A 20,810-nucleotide genomic window follows, 5' to 3' on the forward strand; every position below is an offset into this window, starting at 1 on the left:
CGTGAACATAAAAATGCATACTGTACCTGTAGTCCCAATATATAAATCAGTGTCTTGTTTGTGATGGACAACGGGCCCAGAATATGTGCCACTTGGACGCTCGGGATGGAGCAGTAAAATGGTACAAACAGAGCAAACACAGGTGCCAAGCTATGCAAACAAATAAAAAAAAAATCACTATGGTGTAACACTCAATGTAAAATACCAACGGCAAATGCATATTTGAAGTAACACTGCTTATCATTTTATTTCAGTCTGAAAGCATAGTCTTAGATACACAAGTTGGTCTCTATGTGTACACCATATCCAAAATAATTTGTACATATATATAACATTTTATGAAAGATTCACTTTTCTGTACAGTAGAAACTAACACAACATTGTAAATCAACTATATGCCAATAAAAATCAATTAAAAAAACATTTTATGAGAACTCTAATTATCTAACTCTTGTCGACTCTCCCAAAACTATTGCAAAGAAGTGGTTCGGCATCTACTAATGAACTATCAGCATCGTGAGAAAATTTAAATTTGATGCCAAGTTTTCTTCTCACGAATGACTTACAATCTGACGAAACAGACTAGATGAACCAAAAGCAAGAAACATTACAGTTTATCATGGTCAAATCCAAAATCTTCATCTCACACTCTGTCCAATTCCATTTCACTCCCGCACATGACACGGCTCGCCGCCCCTGTCCTCCCTTCCTCAAATTCCTTCCTGCTTTTGCTTTAAACCCTGTTTCTCGCAGGTCTGCCCACAATTTCTCCTACCACTCTTCTTCTGCCCTCTCCAGAGTTCCATCACAGTCTTTTCTTCTTGCTCCAGTCTCTCCTGGTATAATCCTAAGCCCTTCTATGGCTTCAACTAAAAAGTGAAGTGAGTCCCCAAACTGTCTGGCTGTCCCCTCACCTTGGCTATGAAACTTGATGTGATACCTTCCACCTGACATATTCAAAAGTCACAAATGCCTTTCTACTTAAAGTCTTGTTTCTCTCTAATCCATTTCCTAACACTGCCAACAGTATCGTCTTCCCCAAACACAACTATGCTCATGTGACACCCTTGTTTAAAACCCTTCCTTCCACGGACCCTCCCAGTATCCAAAGAGGAAATTCAAACATCAGCATGAGATAGCAAAGTCCTGCAATTCTTTCTTCCCAGTGTGGTTTCCTACCACTGTCCTCCTCTCCCTTCCCTTGTTCTGGCCCATCCCCTCTCACCCCCTCTCCGCCCAGATGCTCCCTGGGCACCTTAGGCTCTGTGGACTGTTCATGGACACAGGTTATTCTTTCAACACGAAAGTGCCCTTGCACTTTCTTGCTTAGGAAACTTATACTTACGGTGTATGAGAGAGCTCAATTCCTCTCCCCAGCAATTTTCCCAGCCCTCCTGGTGGTTAGCTGCTCTCCTTTGCTCTCAAAGCTATCCCAGTTTCATTGTTTGAGTGAATCAGTACATCACCCGGGCACTGTGTGAGAGGCAGTAGGCCAGGTACAGCAGATCCGTCTACATCTCTAAGTAAGTAGACCCTAACCTCAAGGAACTAGCTCCAGGATCACAAACTCACATTCCTACGAGGGCAAGGCAGGAGACGTGAATGAGTCGCGTGGCTTGGACACATGCTTACACCCATTCTTCATTAAACACATGGCTTAATTTAATTAGTCTTTAACTTTCTCATGTTTTGGACGAGCGGCATCATACAAAGATCACTTTTATCATAAGAAAAACGCAAGAAATATCTTTCACTTCCACAAAGAAATGTTCTCACTCCCATTTTTGTAGAAATGACAGGTCCCTCTTGTGTATTTTCCCATCTTCGATAGAGAATATGTTATTAAAAAGTCATTCACTGTCCTCTCAATTCTATTAAAAACAAAAGCAAACACATGTTGAAGATGTGATGAATGGCAGCCGCATCTACAAGAACGCAGTAAATGCTGGAAGAGGGAAAACCCCAACAGGTGAACACCCGCGTGCCAGGCCCGGTCAGGGCTGGAGACCCAGAGACGGGTAAGACGCAGCCTCCGCAGTCTCGTAAGGAGACGGCAGGGACGGGGGGCAGAGGTCTGCAGACAGCCTGGGGACGGGTCTGGAATGCTTCACGCCTCTGGCCCTCCTCCTGAGCTGAGTACATCCCACGGCAGGGGCGGAGATATATCCTTGTGGTTCTCCCAGCATTGGACACAGTGCTTGGCACAGCAGAAACGCTCATTAAATTTGGGGCAATGAAACAATTCTTATTCTCAAACAGCTATGCAATCTACATTTTAACTAACTACACAGGGTTTTGTTTTTTCTTAAGTCTCCCATTAGATTATTCATGTTATGAGAAAGCACCATGTTCTCTCTAGTGCTGCAGCTCCCTAGTGCCTAACGCGGACCCTTACCCATAACTGACCTGCAATATTTGTTAGATTAAAAAAACAATGAACAAAGCAGTTTTCACAGAGACTTATTTAAATTGTCTTTCTAAATATCAATACTACACACAAAAAAACTGTTCTTTTTTTTCAATTAAATTCATCTAAACCCAAACACAGTTGATGAAGCAGCTGTGCATTCTTTTCATTAAAAAGAACACGTTAGGGGCTTCCTAGATGGCGCAGTGGTTAAGAATCCGCCTGCCAATGTAGGGGACCCAGGTTTGATCTCTGCTACAGGAAGATCCCAGGTGCCGCAGAGCAACTAAGCCAGTGCGCCACAACTACTGAGCCTGCGCTTTAGAGCCCGTGAGCCGCAACTACTGAGCCCATGTGCTGCAACTACTGAAGCCCACGTGCCTAGAGCTCAAGCTCCACAACGAGAAGCCACGGCAATGAGGAGCCCGCGCACCACAATGTAGAGTAGCCCCCACTCACCGCAACTAAAGAAACCCCGCGCACAGCAACAAATGAACTAAATAAATAAATAAATTTTAAAAAAGAACACGTTCATCACTCTTGGGCTGAAAAAATCCTCCTGTGACCCCCCCCCCCACACACCCAAGAGTAAAAGCAAAAGTCATGACAAACACCTACAAGGCCCTGCGTCCCCCACCCTGACCTGCCTTCTACTCCGTAGACTCCCCCACTCGCTCTCACGGCTCCCCCCACACTGACCGGCGTGTCTCACTCAAGCAGGACCAGGCACACGGTGTCCAGCGCTGGCGCCTCTACTTCCCTGTCTCCTGGCCATCTTCCCACAGACAAGTACATCACTCACTCCCTCACACTCTTCAGGTCTTTGCTCAAATGCCACCTTCTCCGAGAAGCACTCCCAGGCCACCACTCCAAACTGTCGCCCTCCCGCCCACCTCACAGCCCCATCCCCACTTTGCATTCTCTATTTCCTCTCCCCATAGCACCCATAACCTCCTGATTTACTACGTGGCTTATTCCTCATCTGTCTCCATGAATGGAAGCTCCTAGAAAGGAAGCTCCACGAGGGCAGGGATCTCGGTCTGTTTGCTGCTTAGTCTCCACTCTCCAGGGTCATGCCTGGCACAGGGCAGGTGCTCGGCGAATACTTGTTGAATAAATGAATTTCTCTTTAAAATGGTAAAATCATTCAGCGGAATTTGTCTTTTGTTTTAAAAAGTCCCTTTTCTTGTTTTGTTATTTTTAATGGGATAAAAACTTACAGCTTCACAGATATACTCAAAATATGGCCTGCTGGTCTCCTGGTAATAATAAGACTCTATTTTGGTTCTCACTACAGAACATGTCTTTAGGTACTTAATTTATAGAAGGTCTTCCGTTTACATTTAGCAATAAAGCACAGAGTGAAGTTATAATAAAAAATCTGAAAAGCAGAGTTTTTTTTTTTTTAAGAACTTTCATTGAGATATAATTGACATACAATAAATTGTATATATTTAAAGTGTACAATTTGATTTTTTTTCTTATTAGTAATGTATATATGGCAATCCCAATCTCCCAATTCATCCCACCCCCCTGCCTCGCTTTCCCTCCTTGGTGTCCATATGTTTGTTCTCTACATCTGCATCTCTATTTTGAAGCAGAGTTCTGGCTTGAGGTTACACTTCAATGTAAACTAAGAAATACTATAGGAATTTTAATGACCACAGTTCATACCTTATGTACCAACAGAAGAAGTTTCAAAATTCCTTAGAAGTTATTCATCACTGTGTAGTTTTAAATGATGACTAAATACTAAACCACATCTACCCATAATACAAAAACACACATTTCAGACCACGGTTATACAGGTTGTTTTGTAGAAAATTTCCATTGCTATTTCTATACACACTGCATGTTATTAGTCACTGACCAGTTTTTCTCCTTTCCTTATTTTACGACAACACTTGTTCTTTATACTGTCAACAATAACTCAGTTTGACCTTTTCATATTTTGAACAGCTAACTTCTGGAAGTCCTATCTGGCTTAAGCATATAGGGCTGAAGTATACAGAAATGAAGAACACAGGTTATAAAGAAATCATTCACTAATGTCACTAATATTTATTGAGTATCTACTATATACTCACAACTGTGCTTAAAAGAACAAACAAAATAGTAGAAACACTCAGTCCAGGTCACAGATGTCCATCTTACCCCTTCTATAGAAAAGGACATGGACTCCACTTTTATAGTACAACTAAAGAAATCCTGGTAACTTTCAACAATAAAAATAAGGTTTGTGAGCTCATGAAATTACATCACACTAAACATCAACAGCATCTCAGAGGACAATTATCCTGTCACCTCTTCTATATACACTTGACTACTCTAATACCAAAAAAAGGGGAGATCCAGTTTGCTAGAACATTTACTTTACCTAGATTTCATGATATAACAATATTTTACTTAATAAAAACTATTTTTAAAATTAAAAACCAAAAACCCCACCAGATGGCTTTTCAACAAATTGAAAAACTTCAACAGTGTCTTCTTCAAAGATTCTTCAATCCAAGTTTTAAAGGAACCAGTTCTTGGGACTTCCCTGGTAGTGCAGTGGTTAAGATTCCGTACTCCCAATGCAGGGGACCCAGGTTCAGTCCCTGGTCAGGGAACTAGATCCCACATGCATGCTGCAACTAAGAGTTCGCATGCCACAATTAAGGAGTCCGTGTGCCGAAAGTAGGGAGCCTGTGAGTCGCAGCTAAGGAGCCTGCCTGGCACAACTAAGACCTGGCACAACCAAATAAATAAATAGAAACAAACAAACAAACTAGTTCTAGAACATTTTGTGATACTGATCGACCAAATCATAAAATCTCTGTATTTCCCCCTCACAGAATTTTTATATAGGAATTATTTTGGTGATCATTTAGTTCAATATTTTTATCTTATACAGTGAGGTGGAGACCCAAAGAATTTAGGTAAGTTGTTGCTTCTCTGTTTGACAAGGTTTCTCTACAGATCTTCAGCACTTTAAAGCTTATAGGAACCTAATAAGCTTCTCAATGGAATAACACCAGAGGCTAAAGGTCCTCAGCCACTGTGACAGAATCCTGGAGTGGGAAGGGCCTCTAAGGTCACAGAGTAACAAATTCCTACCAAATGATTCAATTCTCTCTACGACATCCCTCAAAATAGTCATCCAGTTTATGCAAGCACCTGAATAAGAGTCAATATGCCATTTTTTTTATGATCCCAACTTTTGAAAACTACTTTCATATTTTGATTTGAAACCCGTCTCCCGTAACCTCCTCCTACAGGCCTTCCTTCTACTCTCTGGATTTAGGAAGACTGACACATGCAACCTAAACCCTTTACCATAAGAGCTTCCTAATGCGTGAGGATAATGATCACGTCCCTGCCGCGCCCAGACACGCTCAGTTATTTCTCCCACGACCTGGGATCCAGAACCCTCGCCACCCAGGCATGCTCTGAGGCCATCCACGCCCTGGTAAAACACAGTCTCCTGACCTCACTGGGAATGCCCAGCTCGTGTCTCTTGTTCTGAGTGCCACATTTCCATTTATTAAGCCTGCAAACTAACTTGCATTTTGATAGCCATGTGACACTGTTGGTTTAAACTGAGTCCGTTAACACTTGAAGGCGAACAGCACAGGCAGGTCTCCTTCATCCTGTGCACGAGAGGCAATTCTAGCTTTAAGATGCCCCCTTGCCATGCATGTGCCCACACAGTCACCCATCCAGACAGTTGGTCTCCTGCCTGAAAACACTGACTAACCATTGCACACATGCAAAAGAGCATTTTCCTCCACTCACCACAGAAACTTCTGTTTCCTTCTCATTAAGCTGTTGATAAGATACAGAATGAGTAAACTACCCCCTGCACCAAGTTTCCAGGCAGACAGAATGGTCAAAATGGGCATTTTTCCCTTAAAACATTTTAAAATTCATACTTCACACGTAATATGGATACAAAATCATCAATAACTATGATTGTTTTTTTTTTTTCTGGTTAAGTTTTATTGCTTCAGTCCCTTCCAAAGGATTCTTTTTAAACATATCTTTATAGAAAAATTTATAAAGTTCCATAGGCATCAAACATTCATAAATTCCAAGGGGTTTTTGGATAACTCTTTTTCAAAAAATCACTAACAGAAAAATTTCACTTCCCATTTAAAAAAAAAAGTGCACACGCACACATGAGGCTAACGGATCATTACTATGCAGTCACAGGGTGACAGAAAAAAAAGCCACCACCATAAAAGGATGTGTGCATAATCTCCCTTAAACAACATGCCAAGGCTAACCTACTTCAGTCTGGGCGAACACTGACTGCTACTACACAGAGGTCCCAGCAAGGCACTAAGAGGTAAGTACCAGATATTTTGCTTCTTCAACAAAGTCTTGTGGGTTAAGAAAAACTCTGAAAGCCTAATCAAGGTTTAAGGTAAAGGTAAAGAATCTATTCAACAAAAAGCTATACACAGTTCTAACAAAAATTTTATCATTAATATAGTTGAGACTCTCTGGTGACTGGCAGTTCTAATAAGCTGATATTAAGCTAGGTGAAAGCAATGGATCGTGCCAGAAATATCTTTGCCAGAAAACAGGGCTTGCTTTGTACTCCTGTGTGAACACACAACTTCAAAAAACAGTATCAAACATTAAGCATCAAATACTGCCAGTATTTTAGGATACTTCACGAAGGAAAGGAACAAAGTTATTTTGAAATGGAGTATTCCTACACTGAAGTGTACTGTATTTATAACAAGTTATTCAGCACAATTTAAAATAAAAGTTAGTACATGTTACTATTTGACCACGTATCTATGTACATACAAGACTTTACTACCATTATTTCTCTACTTTTATACTTTCTATTATTTTTCAGGATAGAATCTCAGTAGTAGAATTCCGGGAGCAAAGGGTATACATTAAAAAAAAAGCTTCGGATACAAATTGGTATTTTTCAGTTTACAAAAACATTTTACCAATTTAGTCTCCCACCAGTGACAGTCTGGCCTTCACTGCTTCTTAGCCAACACGAGTATTTTAATTCTAAATACAAACTATTAATCTAGTAAGTGAAAAAGAACATCTCTTGTTTACTTTATATTTATTTGACGATCAGAAAGCCTAAACACATCTCCATATCTTTTCCTAGAACTTCTGTGTGCCTAGAAACTATCACAAAACAATGATTATATTCAGTGAATTGCCAATATTTATGTCCAGGTTGGGAATGGAGGTAACAGAAACTCTTAGTAAAATAGAAGCTGTGCAGAGACTTCCTCTAAAAGAGGGTGTGGTTTTTTTTTTCTGGGAGGGGGTCACACTCTAAGTACAATGTAGTGTAGTGGTTATGTGCACCGGCTCTGGAGTCAGGCTTGAACCTGGGCTCCGTTATTTACCAGCTGCATGACCTTGGACACGTTACTTGGCAGGCTTCAACTGCTTCAGTTGTAAAATGGGGCGTAATCATATTGCCCAGGGCTTATAACACTGGCACTCACAGTAAGTGCTGGAAAACTGCCTGCTATGATCCTCTCCTCCCTCTGTCTGTTAAACCACCAATGGATGAATCCAATAGACAAAGTTTCCTTATCCTATCATTTCTGTGGGAATTACAAGGGTGAGTCAAAAATTACCCGCACTCCGGATATATTAAAGCGTCTATAAATTCTACAGCCAGAGTGTGGGTAAGTTTTGCCTCCTCTTCATATTTTTCTTGAACTTATTTCCAGATCTTTGGAAAATATTTTACATAAAGACTGAGTCTATGGATGATTATACATCTAACTGTGCTTCCTGTCTGGATGTTGCATTTGCTAGTATTTCAGTGCATGTTTTCTCTTGGGGGTTAATCATAGTTTCTGGACATAACGCTGCAAAGTGCACAACGCTCCAGAAAGCATCCTCACTCACAAGGTTCACCTATCATGTGGTGGTGGGAATTCCTTTTATCAATTACTTACAACTGTCTTCTGAGAGCTTTTCAGCAACATGACCAGTCATTTAATGGAATAGATATTCACTTAGGTCTCTATATGACTTTCATTCACTCATGCTTTCCATGAGCATTTACTAGATACCTGTTGCTGGCCAGTTCTGAAACACTCTATGGGATAAAATGCGATAAAGCCATCATCCTTAAGAAAAGAGCTCACCACCCAGTAAAGGAGTTAACTAGCGACAGTTTTCTCTCTGCTACGGTTCAGGGCCTCCTGGAGTTTTAAAAGGCCCTGGTTGTGTACGTGCTGAAGACGGGTAGTATCCTCCAGTCCATATCCTTCCCAGCTTCCCAGAAAGTTTGTAAAATAAAGGGCTTCAAAGTAAGATGAAATAACACACGTGAAAATCCTCTGAAAGCGACAGAAGTAACAAAGATCCCTGTGGTATCTGGAAAGCCCGGAGAGAAGAATAAAAATATTTTGTTAAATATCTGCAAATACTTAAACAGACTATAAAAATAAACAGCATAAGAGCTATCCTAGGTATTCACCATCTTCTTTCAAGTGGAAATTTCAGTCCAAACTGTTTTACAGGAATCTTGTTAAAAATAGTAAAAATCTAAATTCATTTATAAAATTTTTATTTACTTTAAAATATGCTACAAATAAATTGATGAATTCCTTACTTATATCAACATATCTCCCTCCTTCCCTCCCTCTTCCCATCTCCCCAGCCCTTCTTTTCTCTTTGGTTCAGACAGGTGTATGAGTTGGTATGTGTTAAAGTTTTGAGATGTCTTCCTGTTTTACTTGTTTCCTACCAATAACATCAGATCATGCTGGAAATAGGAGCTAGGGCTAAAATGTATTACACTGGGTGTGATTTCTGGAGCCAAACCGCCTGGATTAAACCCTGACACTTAACAGCTGTGTCTTTAGGCAGGACTCGTAAACGCTCTGTGCCTCAGTTTCACCACTGCCCATGGATTTGGGAAACTTCTGTGAGATTCACTGAGTGAATATATGTAGGGTGCCCAGGGCAGTGCCTGGGACACAGTCTATGCTGAATAATGCTGGTTACTTTTATTAATTAAATGCATCCTGTAGTCTGATAAGAAGCTTTGAGGATCAAGAATGCTGGGATTCTGCTATTCCCTAACGGGTATTTAATGAACACCAATCATGGGCCAGTTTGGAGAGACAAAATTAACAACACAGCCCTCACTCTTAGGACTTCACAGGCTAGTAGGAAACAGAAAAAAAAAAAACAACAACCAACCAAAACCAGCACAGATGCTAGTACAGAGTGCCGCGCCCCAGCAAGGACACCGCACGCTGCCTTTCTGTGGGCGGGGGAGGCGCTGTCGAGGGAGCAGAAGGGGGGAAAATCAGGGAATCTTCCAGGAGCAGCTGATTCTGAACAAAGCCTTGAAGGAAAGCAGGAGCTGAGGATGTAGGACAGGGGAGGAGGCGGCAGAGGGAAGGACGAGGGTCAGAACGGAACAGAGCTGTGAGAGAACACAGGACATCAACAGACAGAGAGTGATCCAGCAGGGCCAGGGCCGGAGCCAGGGGGTCACAGGAGGGAAGGCGGGCCAGAGATCCAGCCGAAGAGGGAAGCAGAGCCTGATCACAAAGGAAACCGTGTGTCATGACAGACAGCTTTCAGTTTCCCGGGTCCGATGGGCACCATCTGAACGGCACTGTGCGAGCTGCAGCTGCAGCTCCAGGGAGAAGTGAGGGCAGCCTGGGGTGGGCAGAGCCGTGGCAAGCAGCACGTGCACAGGCAGACGGACAGACAGAAGGGCACATGCAGAGGAGAGGCCGGGGCCCAGGGGGCTGAAGGCCCGGGAACCACTGACTGGCAGGAGACAGAGGGTGACGAGGACACGGAGGCCTGGGCACCTGAGTGGTCCCTGGCTGGGCACCTGTCCTGAGGGAGGACCCTGAGCAAGTGATCTAATTCCTCCTGTATTCTGTTTATCCATAAAATAAGGATATTTAATCTTTCTGACTAATTTCTATGAGATAACAGAGACGAAAACCAAAATTTGAAACTCCTGCAAACTTTAAGGAGAAAGGGTACATATTATTTCCAGAAACATTCTGGATTCAGAGGATAAAGATTATACTGACTCAGCCCTTCATTACAAGGAGTCTTTACATATTATGCCGTTGGTTATCCTACATACAGGTCAAATCACGCCACACGGAAACACAGCATTTGTCTTCCTCACACTGAAATGAGCATAATGCTGGGATTATTTTTTCTTCCAGTTCCTAAACATTATGCCATATATTTCAAGTCCTTAGTGCTACCACCTCCTCTGTCTTCATCTCTGAAGACTTTCATACCATCCTAGTCAGTATTAAAGTTGCCAAAAGCCACATAAAGAATAAATAATCAGTGAAAGGTGAAAATAAATAGTCAGACTACGTAAAACCCCAAATATGCAAGTGGGTGCAAATGTCAGGCACCTTTCACTTTCCCATCAATTCCAATGTACGTGTTTACGGAAGGTGAAGTGTCTTCATCAGGTGCCCACTGGGTTCAGGACACCACAGAGGCACAAAGAGGAAAGTGCAGACCGGCCAACGCTGGTTTGTTTGTTTTTTCCACTTTTCTGAAGAAGCTCCCTGTGCACTGTCTTGCACATGGCCCTGTGCAGACCTACCGAGACGTGATCAGGACCAGATCGTGCCCTGGGGTCAGCTGCAGTGCCACCCTTCCACAAGCCGGAGAAAGCAAGCGAGCTGCCCAGGAGGCAGGGAAGAGAGGTACCCTCAGACATGCTGACCACAGACGACTGGACTCCTGACATAAACACTCTGGCTCGTGGGAGGCTCCATCTGAGAACGTGGAGACCGCTGTCCGCGGTCACCTTTCTGGACAACATTCTCTACATATCCTCCCCCAAAATCAATCCTGGACACAGCTATCAACTTAAGACTCAAAGCTGGTCGGAAGAAAAAAAGAAGAATCACCTGATAGCGTAGCAAGGTTTCTTTTACTAGGCTATCGGGGTGTGTACGGACTATGAGAGCGGTCGAGGGCGGGCTAGTAGTCTGGAACGGGCCATCTGACTGCGCCGGGAGGGTCGCCAGGCTGGGCCTGTGCTGGTCACTGCCCGTCCATGCCTCAGGGATGACTGGTTCGCACCTGCCTATTTTGTAGGTCAGTGGGACACACAACTGCTCAGGTGACAGCTGAGTCACCTTAAAGCAGGTGAGAAACATCACTGCTTGAGTGCTAGGCCCCAGTGCATGTGACACTGGACCAGACTCAGATGTCCCTGTTTGCTCAGCTTTAAGAACAAGGAGGCTTTTTCAAGCAACTGACAAATACCTATGAAACTAGGTAACTGAAGGAAGCAGCAATGATTTCTTTCTTCCACGGGGTATGTTTGTCCTCAAAGGCACTAAACAGCCTCAGCCTGCTGTCCTGTTCCATCTGTACTTGTCTGTTTCCCAGGAGACCGAATCCTTGTTGTTCCCTTGAGCCCGGAGCTCTCCTCTGCCCCCTCCTTTCCCAGTGACTTTATTTTCCCCTGCTCCAGAAATTTCCCGTCAGTCTTATGCCTCTTCAACAAAATAACCAAAGGACAGTGTATCAACAGAAATCAGACAAAGAATGGGATCAAACAACACTCATCACTGAACCACAGACAAGTATCAGTTGTATCTGCGTGTCCATTCCGTGGCTCTTCGGGTTGTTTTTGAGAGCGTGCCCCTGGAACTTCCTCTTTGGTGCAGGCCCCTGTGGGCACTTTGAGTCAGATCATCGCAATGTGTGAACACGGTCCTGAGCAGACCACCACACAGACATGTCACCTCTTATTAACGATCACGTCAGCATGATTTGACCCATTTGATTCGTTGTTAAGGCCTGAATTTAAACAAAACTACTAGAAGTTTAACCCCTTCTCATTTTTTAACTGTTGATGATTATTAGGTGAATAAACATTAGGCATAAAAGGTGACATTTCAGAAATCTTAAACCTAAACACTAAAAGCCGGTATTCTGGTATTTACTAAATCTTAGAATATAAAGAGGATTTTATTGTTTCTGCCACAAATAAAAACTAAGAAAATAATTATCCAAGCAAGTAAGCTGGGATTGCAGAAGCACCCTGTGAAAAAATCACAAATGCCTCCAAGTTGGTATCCAGGGTAAACATTTCTAGAGTACAAATCACATGAGCTCTTTGTTTTCTTAAATACTAATAAATGAGTTTTGAGGGGGCCTTTTATTTTTTCCTTTCTGTGGCTAGAAAGAACTTGACAGTTCATGTCAACATGTCCGGTTATGCAAAAATGAGACGACAGTGTCTTAAGAAATGCTAGCTACTCTATTAGTAAGGAGATCAATTCTAGAGAAAACCACACACAGGCCCACTTCCAAAAACGTAAGTGAAAATACTTTGGAGGATATTTTTCTGTGGAAGAACTTGCTGTTTTACTATGTCAGGATAACAGTAAAGTTAAAAGGATCAATGCCGCATTACAGAGACAAAACTGAGGTAAGCCTCCTTTGCTTATTAACAAAACTGCTAAGACCGCTGGCACAGGTGGCTGCCCCGCAGTTCCTTGGGTGGAACCTGAGTAAGGACCCACTGCCCGCAGCCCACGTGCTATCCGTGCCTTCAGGGCAAAGCTTGCAACTCTCCTTCTTGTCTCTCAGGTGTGAGGCACTATGGACACCTTGAGGACAACGCACATCTTTTCATGAGAAAGCATTATGAGGAAATTATAATTATTACAGGTACCGGTATTCTAAGGAAAAAAGATGTAGAACAAACACTTCTTTGTGCTTTTCTCAAGGCAATAAAATGATGAACCACAGTACCGATGCTTTCAAATGCAACTCAGTGTTTCTACCCCAAGTAACATGTCAGACGCTGTCGTCCAGCAATTATGAAAATATTTAAAATACAGTCTAAAACAAATAAAGGAAGGAAGGATTTAGTTCTGACTAAAAGAGGAAGGATTAGAAACAGTTAAAAGGGGGATCTGCAGTCCAAAGGTTAATGAAGGAGCGCTGTACTGCAAAGAGCAAGCAGAGCCCGGGTGTGTGTGAGAGACGATAACACCTCACCCAGGCAACAGCACATCCCCAACACCCATCCTGCAGTTTGAGGTCCTCGGACACTAAAAGGTATCATTTCTGAATCTCCAGGATCTAGCATGTGGAGGAGGCACTAACAACAATTTTGCTGAATAAAAGGATGGAGTACGTCAAGGTTCAGGAAAGTAATTCTGAATCCCGAAGTGATTAGAAGGGGGGATAAAATAATCTTTCTGACGGAAGATGACAATAGATTGGGGTTGGCTGATATAAGAACGGGTTAACAACATTCAAGTATATGAAAGCAGTTCTCTCTCAATTTGGAGAAGCCAAAAGGGACTGAAACTATAGCATTAATCACACAGGATAAGCAACACCAAAGGTAATATACTAGAGCTGTTGACAGATGGAATCAGCCTTCCGGAGGTTACGAACCCTCCAAAAGAACACATTTCAGAACAGCTCAGACTCTCCTTTACCTGAGATCCTCTGGGTCGGTCCATTTACAAGTCCACGTTGTGCGAGCGCCTTTCTTTAACTGACCCGGGACGGGGGGCAGGCAGCAAAGGCCCTTCCCCAGCCTCCCCCTCGGGGCTCTATGACGCAGCGTCCACCACCCACTCGGGAAGGCACCTCTCCTGGAGTGGCAGCCCCGCTGTCCTCTGGAAGAATCGTCCCCCTGCTCTGGAGCCGTCAGGCCACGCGTGCTCTGGCTGTCTGTGTACAGGTGAGGGTGGCCCTGAAGCCTAGACCACTCTGAAACCACAGACTCTCAGTTCTTGAAAGGCAGGGTGAAGCAGCTGCCGCTGCTGAGGACTGGACAGAGGAGGAGGCTCGAAGCCAGGCTGGCAGAGAGAAGGATCCAGCATGACCTTTACCTTCTCTGACTGTGGTTTCCTTGAGCGGAGAGTGGGCAAGTGATGGCAAAACCTGGCTTGTAGGGCTGCCATGAGGGTTCTTCCAGACATGACTTAAGGTAGTCACCTAGTGAAAACTCAGGCATAAATCTGAATAAAGAGCACTCGGGGGCTAGCTTTGAAAAGTATGTTAGAGGACAAGCTTTTGCAAGAAGAGCGGAATTTCAAAAAAGATTCCCTCACATTAAAAAAAAAAATTTACCTATTTATTCATTTCATAGTCAATTCATGTTTGGTGTTAAAAATGTTAAATATATGCTAAAACTCAAAAATTACTTGTACTTGTGAATTATGTTTTGGCCTATACAGCCATGCAGGGATGTGTGTGTGAACAGCTGCTCTTTCTCCCCACAAACCGGCCTGTTGTGGAATCTGCCTTCCTTATTTAACACATTATTCCCCGTCAGGATGTAGGTATCTACGCTGCCATTTTCAGTGGCTGCTTCGTATTCTACTATATGGCCATAAAATACTTAGTAAAGTATTTGGACATGATGGACATTTTTTAAAAAATTAATTAATTTTATTTATTTATTGGCTGCATTGGGTCTTCGTTGCTGCACACAGGCTTTCTCTAGTTGTGGAAAGCGCGGGCTCCTCACTGTGGTGGCTTCTCTTGTTGTGGAGCACAGACTCTAGGCGCGTGGGCTTCAGTAGTTGCGGCACACAGGCTCAATAGTTGTGGCGCACGGGCTTAGCCGCTCCGTGGCATGTGGCATCTTCCCGGACCAGGGCTCGAACCTGTGTCCCCTGTATTGGCAGGCGGATTCTCAACAACTGTGCCACCTAGGAAGTCCCTGGACATGATGGACATTGGATTTGGTTGCAAATTTTCACACTTAAAATTAACACTGTGTTAAACATCTTTTCCTTAACTTAAAATATTCTGAAAACACTGCCTTTAGTGACTCTCCTGGAGGCTGTATCTCATTCAGTGAAGCAGCTGGCCGTGCATCTACAACCAGTGGGCAGCAGCACATTCTCAGATGCATACACTAGCATAACTTTCTTAATTACAATAGTTAGAATTCAGATGGGGGATGCGCAGACTTCACAGTGTATCTTTTTCCCCAACGTGTACTTTAAAGGCAGTTCCCAGGAACCCGCTTTGGAAGACTCCTCAAAATAAAATTCATACATTGAGATTTTCAGAAAAAAATTTTTTTTCAAAAAAGTTAGAAAAACAAAGGCAGCTCTTGATGCTTGTTCCTAAACTGCAACCTGGGCCTGGAATTTCCACCTCTCCCTTGTGCCCACTCCCAGCTCCTGAAAGCCACTTCTCACACAAGCGAAGCCCTTCCCAACTCACTGGGTAAAGTCCGTCTACTTTTATTCCACGATTGCAGTTTCCATGATCTCCCGTTCAAGAATCACTCCACCTCCCAGCCCCGCACAAAATATGAAGTCCGTATTTACTGGGTTTTGTTCATTCTGTTCTCTATTTCATTTATATCTCCAATTAATTTTTATTATTCTACTTTCTGGGGGCAGACTTTTCTAGCTTCTTGAGCTGTATATTTAACTTAGCTATTTTTAATTTTTAAAGGAATAAACGCATTCAAGGCTTTGCAACAATCTTGGATAAACTCTAGCTGCATTCCACGGTTTTACAGAATTTTTGTCCCTTAGTTATAAGCACTTCAAATTCTGCATTGTGATTTCTTAACCCGTGAGTTCCTTAGAAAGATTCCAAATGTATCTTTTATCATTTTATTTTTGATTTCTAACTTAGTTGCACTGTACTACTCCCAAGGAATGTGAGCTGCTAGCTAATGATCTTCTGAGAAATGAGACACCTCTCATGATCTAGTACATGGTTAAATTTGCAATAATTCTAATGTGCTTTCAGCACAAATTCTGTTAGTATTTAAGTCATGTTGGGTCAATCTCTTTTTTACCTGTCATATTCTAATAAAAATGTGTTAAAATCTCCCATTACGGTTGTGGATTTGACTGTTTCTCCTTTAAATTCTGTCAAAGTTTGCTGTTACAAGTACAATTCATGATTATTTTCATGTCTTTGGTGAACCGTTCTTTTTAACTTGTGCAGCGACCTTCTTTATCCCTATTAATATTGATTGTGCCTTGAATTCTATTTTTTTCTGATGTTAACATTGCTACTCTAGCTTTCCACTGGTTGGGGTCTGTCTGGTATGTTTTCCCATGCCTTTCTTTTCATACTTTCCAAATCACTCTGAGTTACCTTTCTTCTAAGCAGTACACAGCTGGATTTTTAAAAATCCAAACTGACAGTCTCTGTCTTTTAATTGGTGAGTTCATTCCATTTCAATTTGTTGTGACACATTTCCTGCCCTCTTATTTTGTGTTTTCTGCCTACCATCCTCATCCTTTGCTTCTTCCCAGTCTCCTTTCTTGTATTCCCTTGACTAATAAAAAGCTCCACTTCCTTTTTTGCTTCCTTTTGCTTTAGGATGTATTCCCATATTTTCATAATTAACCTATAAACACTGCAGGTCGTGCACACCTAGGACGGTAGTACAATCTTCTCAGAACCCTCCCTCTCTGTTGGCATCACTGCTTTAAGACTGTTAGAACTGAGTTAGCAGAGTTCCAATTCATTTAATACAGCAGTTGGAGATGTGTGAGGGCAACTCAAAAATGATCCACACTCTGGCTGTAACATTTATAGAAGTTTTAATATAACCGGAGTGCAGATAATTTTTGACTCATCCTTGTAGATTTGTAGTCAGTGCCCTGATAAGGCTAGGGACAGAGTTCTTTCCTTTAACATACAGTAGCATCATCACTAGATATACTGAACTTTCCCCTCAGTTTTGGTGATTTTCAGATGAGATTTATGCATAGAGACAGACCTATCAGAAAATTATTTTTCTCCTAAAGATAACTTCACAGAATTTATTGCTCTGCTCTTCCTTAGTTTTATCAAAGTTCAACCTCATATATGGAGTTTTCCACTTTCCAACTTAGGACTTGAAATTTCATCTTAGATACTATTTATAATAAGAAAAAAGTTGGAAATAATCCAGATATTCATCAAGGGAGCAGGAGAGCAAATTACGCAGGAACACACTGGAAAACTGCAGACTACGTATCAAATGTCTATGTAAGATCTACACATATGACTAAAGTATAGATTGCGCTGACCCATAAGCACGGTAAATGAATACAGCAGAATACAGAATGCCACGTGTGGAACGTTTCCTACTGCGTGCACACATAGGAACGCATACTGCACGCACCAGCGGGGTATCTGCGTTAATTTTAAAGTTTCCCCTTGAAGCACTTAAGCTTTTTCTCTTTTTGTTTCTTTTTCTCCATCTTTGCTGTGGTTGCCATGGTCATGGTCTTCTTCTTTTCTTCTTCTTTTTTTTAAAGAAAACCTAACTTTCAGTTCCTAACAAAGGCCTTAGCTTGTTTCTCATAATTTTTTGGGTTAACACAAATCAGATCACTGTGGTAAGTTCATATTTCACTACATAAATGTGTGACTGATTTCATTTCCTGGCAGTGATATGCATTTGGCGAAAAAAAAAAAAAGTCCAACTGATATTCAATTTAAAAGCAAAGTTTTATGCTTTCTGAAATGTGGGGTGCTTTACATGATTTTACTCTTAACCAGACAATGATTCAGAAAAAGGAAGGGGAAATTTCTGCCTAAAAAGTTAGTGCATTCCCTCTTGTCACAAAAATACATTTGCCCTATTTAAATGGTTCTATTTCCTTCGCCAGAGGTTTGCCAAACCCACCAAATTGTGAGAGTAAAAACATAAATTTTATGCTCGGTTCTTCCTGTTGCTATGTAGCATGTAACCACAATACATATCATAGATTTTTAAAAATTATATCAATCTTGAGATTTTAAAAGTGAGCTCTATGGGAGGCAGTTTATATCATTTTTAGTTAAACACACTTTTAATTAAACTTACCCTTCTTGGTTTTTTTTTTAGAGACCTTGAACGCTGCTGATGGATATAAAAATGGACAATTTTACGACACCCTCTGCAGCTCCTCAGGACAGTGACTGTGACCTCTACGCCCACCACCACACAGCCAGGGTCCTCATGCCCCTGCATTACAGCATCGTCTTCATAATTGGGCTCGTGGGAAATCTGTTGGCCTTGACTGTCATTATTCAAAACAGGAAAAAAATCAACTCTACCACTCTATACTCAACCAACTTGGTGATTTCGGATATACTTTTTACCACTGCTCTGCCTACACGGATAGCCTACTATGCGCTGGGCTTTGACTGGAAAATTGGCGAGGCCTTGTGTAGGATAACCGCTCTCGTGTTTTACATCAACACGTACGCAGGTGTGAACTTCATGACCTGCCTGAGCATTGACCGCTTCTTCGCTGTGGTGCACCCCCTGCGGTACAACAAGATGAAAAGAATTGAACACGCAAAATGCATCTGCATATGTGTCTGGATTCTCGTGTTTGCTCAAACACTCCCACTACTCATAAACCCTATGTCCAAGCAGGAGGCTGAAAGGACTACGTGCATGGAATATCCAAACTTTGAAGAAACCAAATACCTTCCCTGGATTCTGCTTGGTGCGTGCTTCATAGGATATGTGCTTCCGCTCATAATCATTCTTATCTGCTATTCTCAAATCTGCTGCAAGCTCTTTAAAACTGCCAAACAAAACCCACTAACTGAGAAATCCGGTGTAAACAAAAAGGCTCTTAACACAATTATTTTTATAATTGTTGTGTTTGTTGTCTGTTTCACACCTTATCACGTTGCAATCATTCAACACATGATTAAGAAGCTTCGTTTTCCTGATCTCCTGGAATGTAGCCAAAGACATTCATTCCAGATATCTCTGCACATTACAGTATGTCTGATGAACTTCAATTGCTGCATGGACCCTTTTATATATTTCTTTGCATGTAAAGGATACAAGAGAAAGGTCATGAAGATGTTGAGACGTCAAGTCAGTGTATCAATTTCCAGTGCTGTGAAGTCAGCCCCTGAAGAAAACTCACGTGAAATGACGGAAACTCAAATGATGATACATTCCAAGTCTTTAAATGGAAAGTAAAAAGGAATTTGATCCTGGATTTATAGCAAAGTGTGTGACAAACCTTGCAGGACTCTTCTTATAAATCAAAATGATTGTTTAACTTCCAATTAGGATTCTTTTAAATCCCTTTCATTGGGCACTATTTCTCACCTCCAACTTGGAAGTTCTAATTTGTAAATGAAAGACTATACCAAAAGGAAGTATATTTTAATACTTCTCAGTGCAAAAAGAAAAGTTTTGTGTTAATGAAAATTTAATCATTAATATTTCCCACCAATAATTTGGCAAAAGAAGAAAAGACTGCTAAAATTGTATATTGCCAGTGTAGAAATGTTAATATTGTAACATATTTTTTCTTTTTTTGATAACATATTTTTTCAATTCATGTTTCTTTCAATCTTAGACTTTATCTCCTAGATAATAATAGTTTTTTTGTTTTGTTTTGTTCTGCATTACACATTTTTGTTTCAAAAAACTTTTTTGGAATAAACACGTGGATGCTACAAAATTATGAGTACGTCCTTCAATGCTCACTGTCAACTCTCAGCAAAAGTTACAGGGAGGATAAAACTAGCAGTAGACAGACTTCAGACAGCAACATCATAATGATGGTGGTGACGAAAGCAATGAAAGCTCTTCCCAAAGAGCCAGCATAGCATTCAGGGGCACTGCTCATAAATACGACAAGGACTTCATGTGGAAGGAGGGCCCACTTGCTAAATTCTTCTTGAGCATAAAAAAATATACAAATAGGCTTGGTTTTTCTTGGGTCCTTAGGGGATGGTTTCTTGTTTATACAGAGGTTGGCAGTACCCTGTATCTGTATTTCAGTGGTTTGGGTTATCAGAAAGGGTAGGGAGGATGGGCAGTGGAGGGGGGTAGTTGTTGCTTGCCTAAATAAGATGCGGAGTCAAACACAAAATCATAAACTTCAGAGTCGCCAGGTTTCTTTACAACATTATATATGTGCTCAAATAAACTTTGTATGAGCAGCATGACCTCTGCAAGTATAGTCACCCATCTGCAAGCTCAAGTTTGCTTTACTGAACCCCCAAATTACCCCAATACAGTATCCGTGTTAGCAATGACACCAAGCTTGACAATGGAACTAAAGAAATGAAATACTATGCCATGAGTCATACTTAAAATTTTTATTAGGCTTTATATCCTGGAAATATTTTCTTTTAAAGTCTTATCTTACTCATTTTCAACTTTTATGCTGTAGGAAAACTAATCTTAATGGTTGGTTCAACACCATTTACTGAATGCTTTCCGATTTGTATTTTGTTAATTTCACAAATAGCTGACCTTAAAGCCACTGTCAAAAATAGGCATAGGTTTTTGTTTCACTTTATGGAGACAGGTGAGACCACAATGGATGGAAGTCAGGCAATTAGGGCCTTTCCTTCACTCCATCTAATAAACTTTTCCAAGTAAAGGAGAAAAAAGGGCAAAACACTAAATTGTATGCAGGGTGGCACGTATGTAGTCATCTGA

The 20,810-nt window shown here is 41.6% G+C and overlaps 2 protein-coding genes across 6 annotated transcripts in view; one reads left to right on the forward strand and one right to left on the reverse strand.

The window, feature by feature from the left end:
- UBAC2 (UBA domain containing 2) overlaps positions 1-20,810 on the reverse strand; it is a 162,198-nt gene that overhangs the window by 63,130 nt on the left and 78,258 nt on the right. For all 5 annotated transcript variants that reach the window (XM_057707286.1, XM_057707285.1, XM_057707288.1 and 2 more), the window contains one exon: positions 27-150. In XM_057707286.1, coding sequence (XP_057563269.1) covers positions 27-150 — 124 coding nt within the window. The remainder of the gene's footprint in view (positions 1-26; positions 151-20,810) is intronic.
- LOC130835645 (G-protein coupled receptor 183) lies at positions 6,669-19,454 on the forward strand. Its single transcript, XM_057707290.1, has 2 exons — positions 6,669-6,737; positions 18,231-19,454. The coding sequence occupies exon 2, from the start codon at positions 18,249-18,251 to the stop codon at positions 19,329-19,331; it is 1,083 nt and encodes a 360-aa protein (XP_057563273.1). The 5' UTR covers positions 6,669-6,737; positions 18,231-18,248; the 3' UTR covers positions 19,332-19,454.

Source organism: Hippopotamus amphibius, chromosome 14 (genome assembly GCF_030028045.1).
Source record: "Hippopotamus amphibius kiboko isolate mHipAmp2 chromosome 14, mHipAmp2.hap2, whole genome shotgun sequence".
Classification (NCBI taxonomy): Eukaryota; Metazoa; Chordata; class Mammalia; order Artiodactyla; family Hippopotamidae; genus Hippopotamus; species Hippopotamus amphibius.

Bases quoted from the DNA above. Each gene is read 5' to 3' on its own strand.
- LOC130835645 (XM_057707290.1), top strand. From the start codon at position 18,249: ATGGATATAAAAATGGACAATTTTACGACACCCTCTGCAGCTCCTCAG.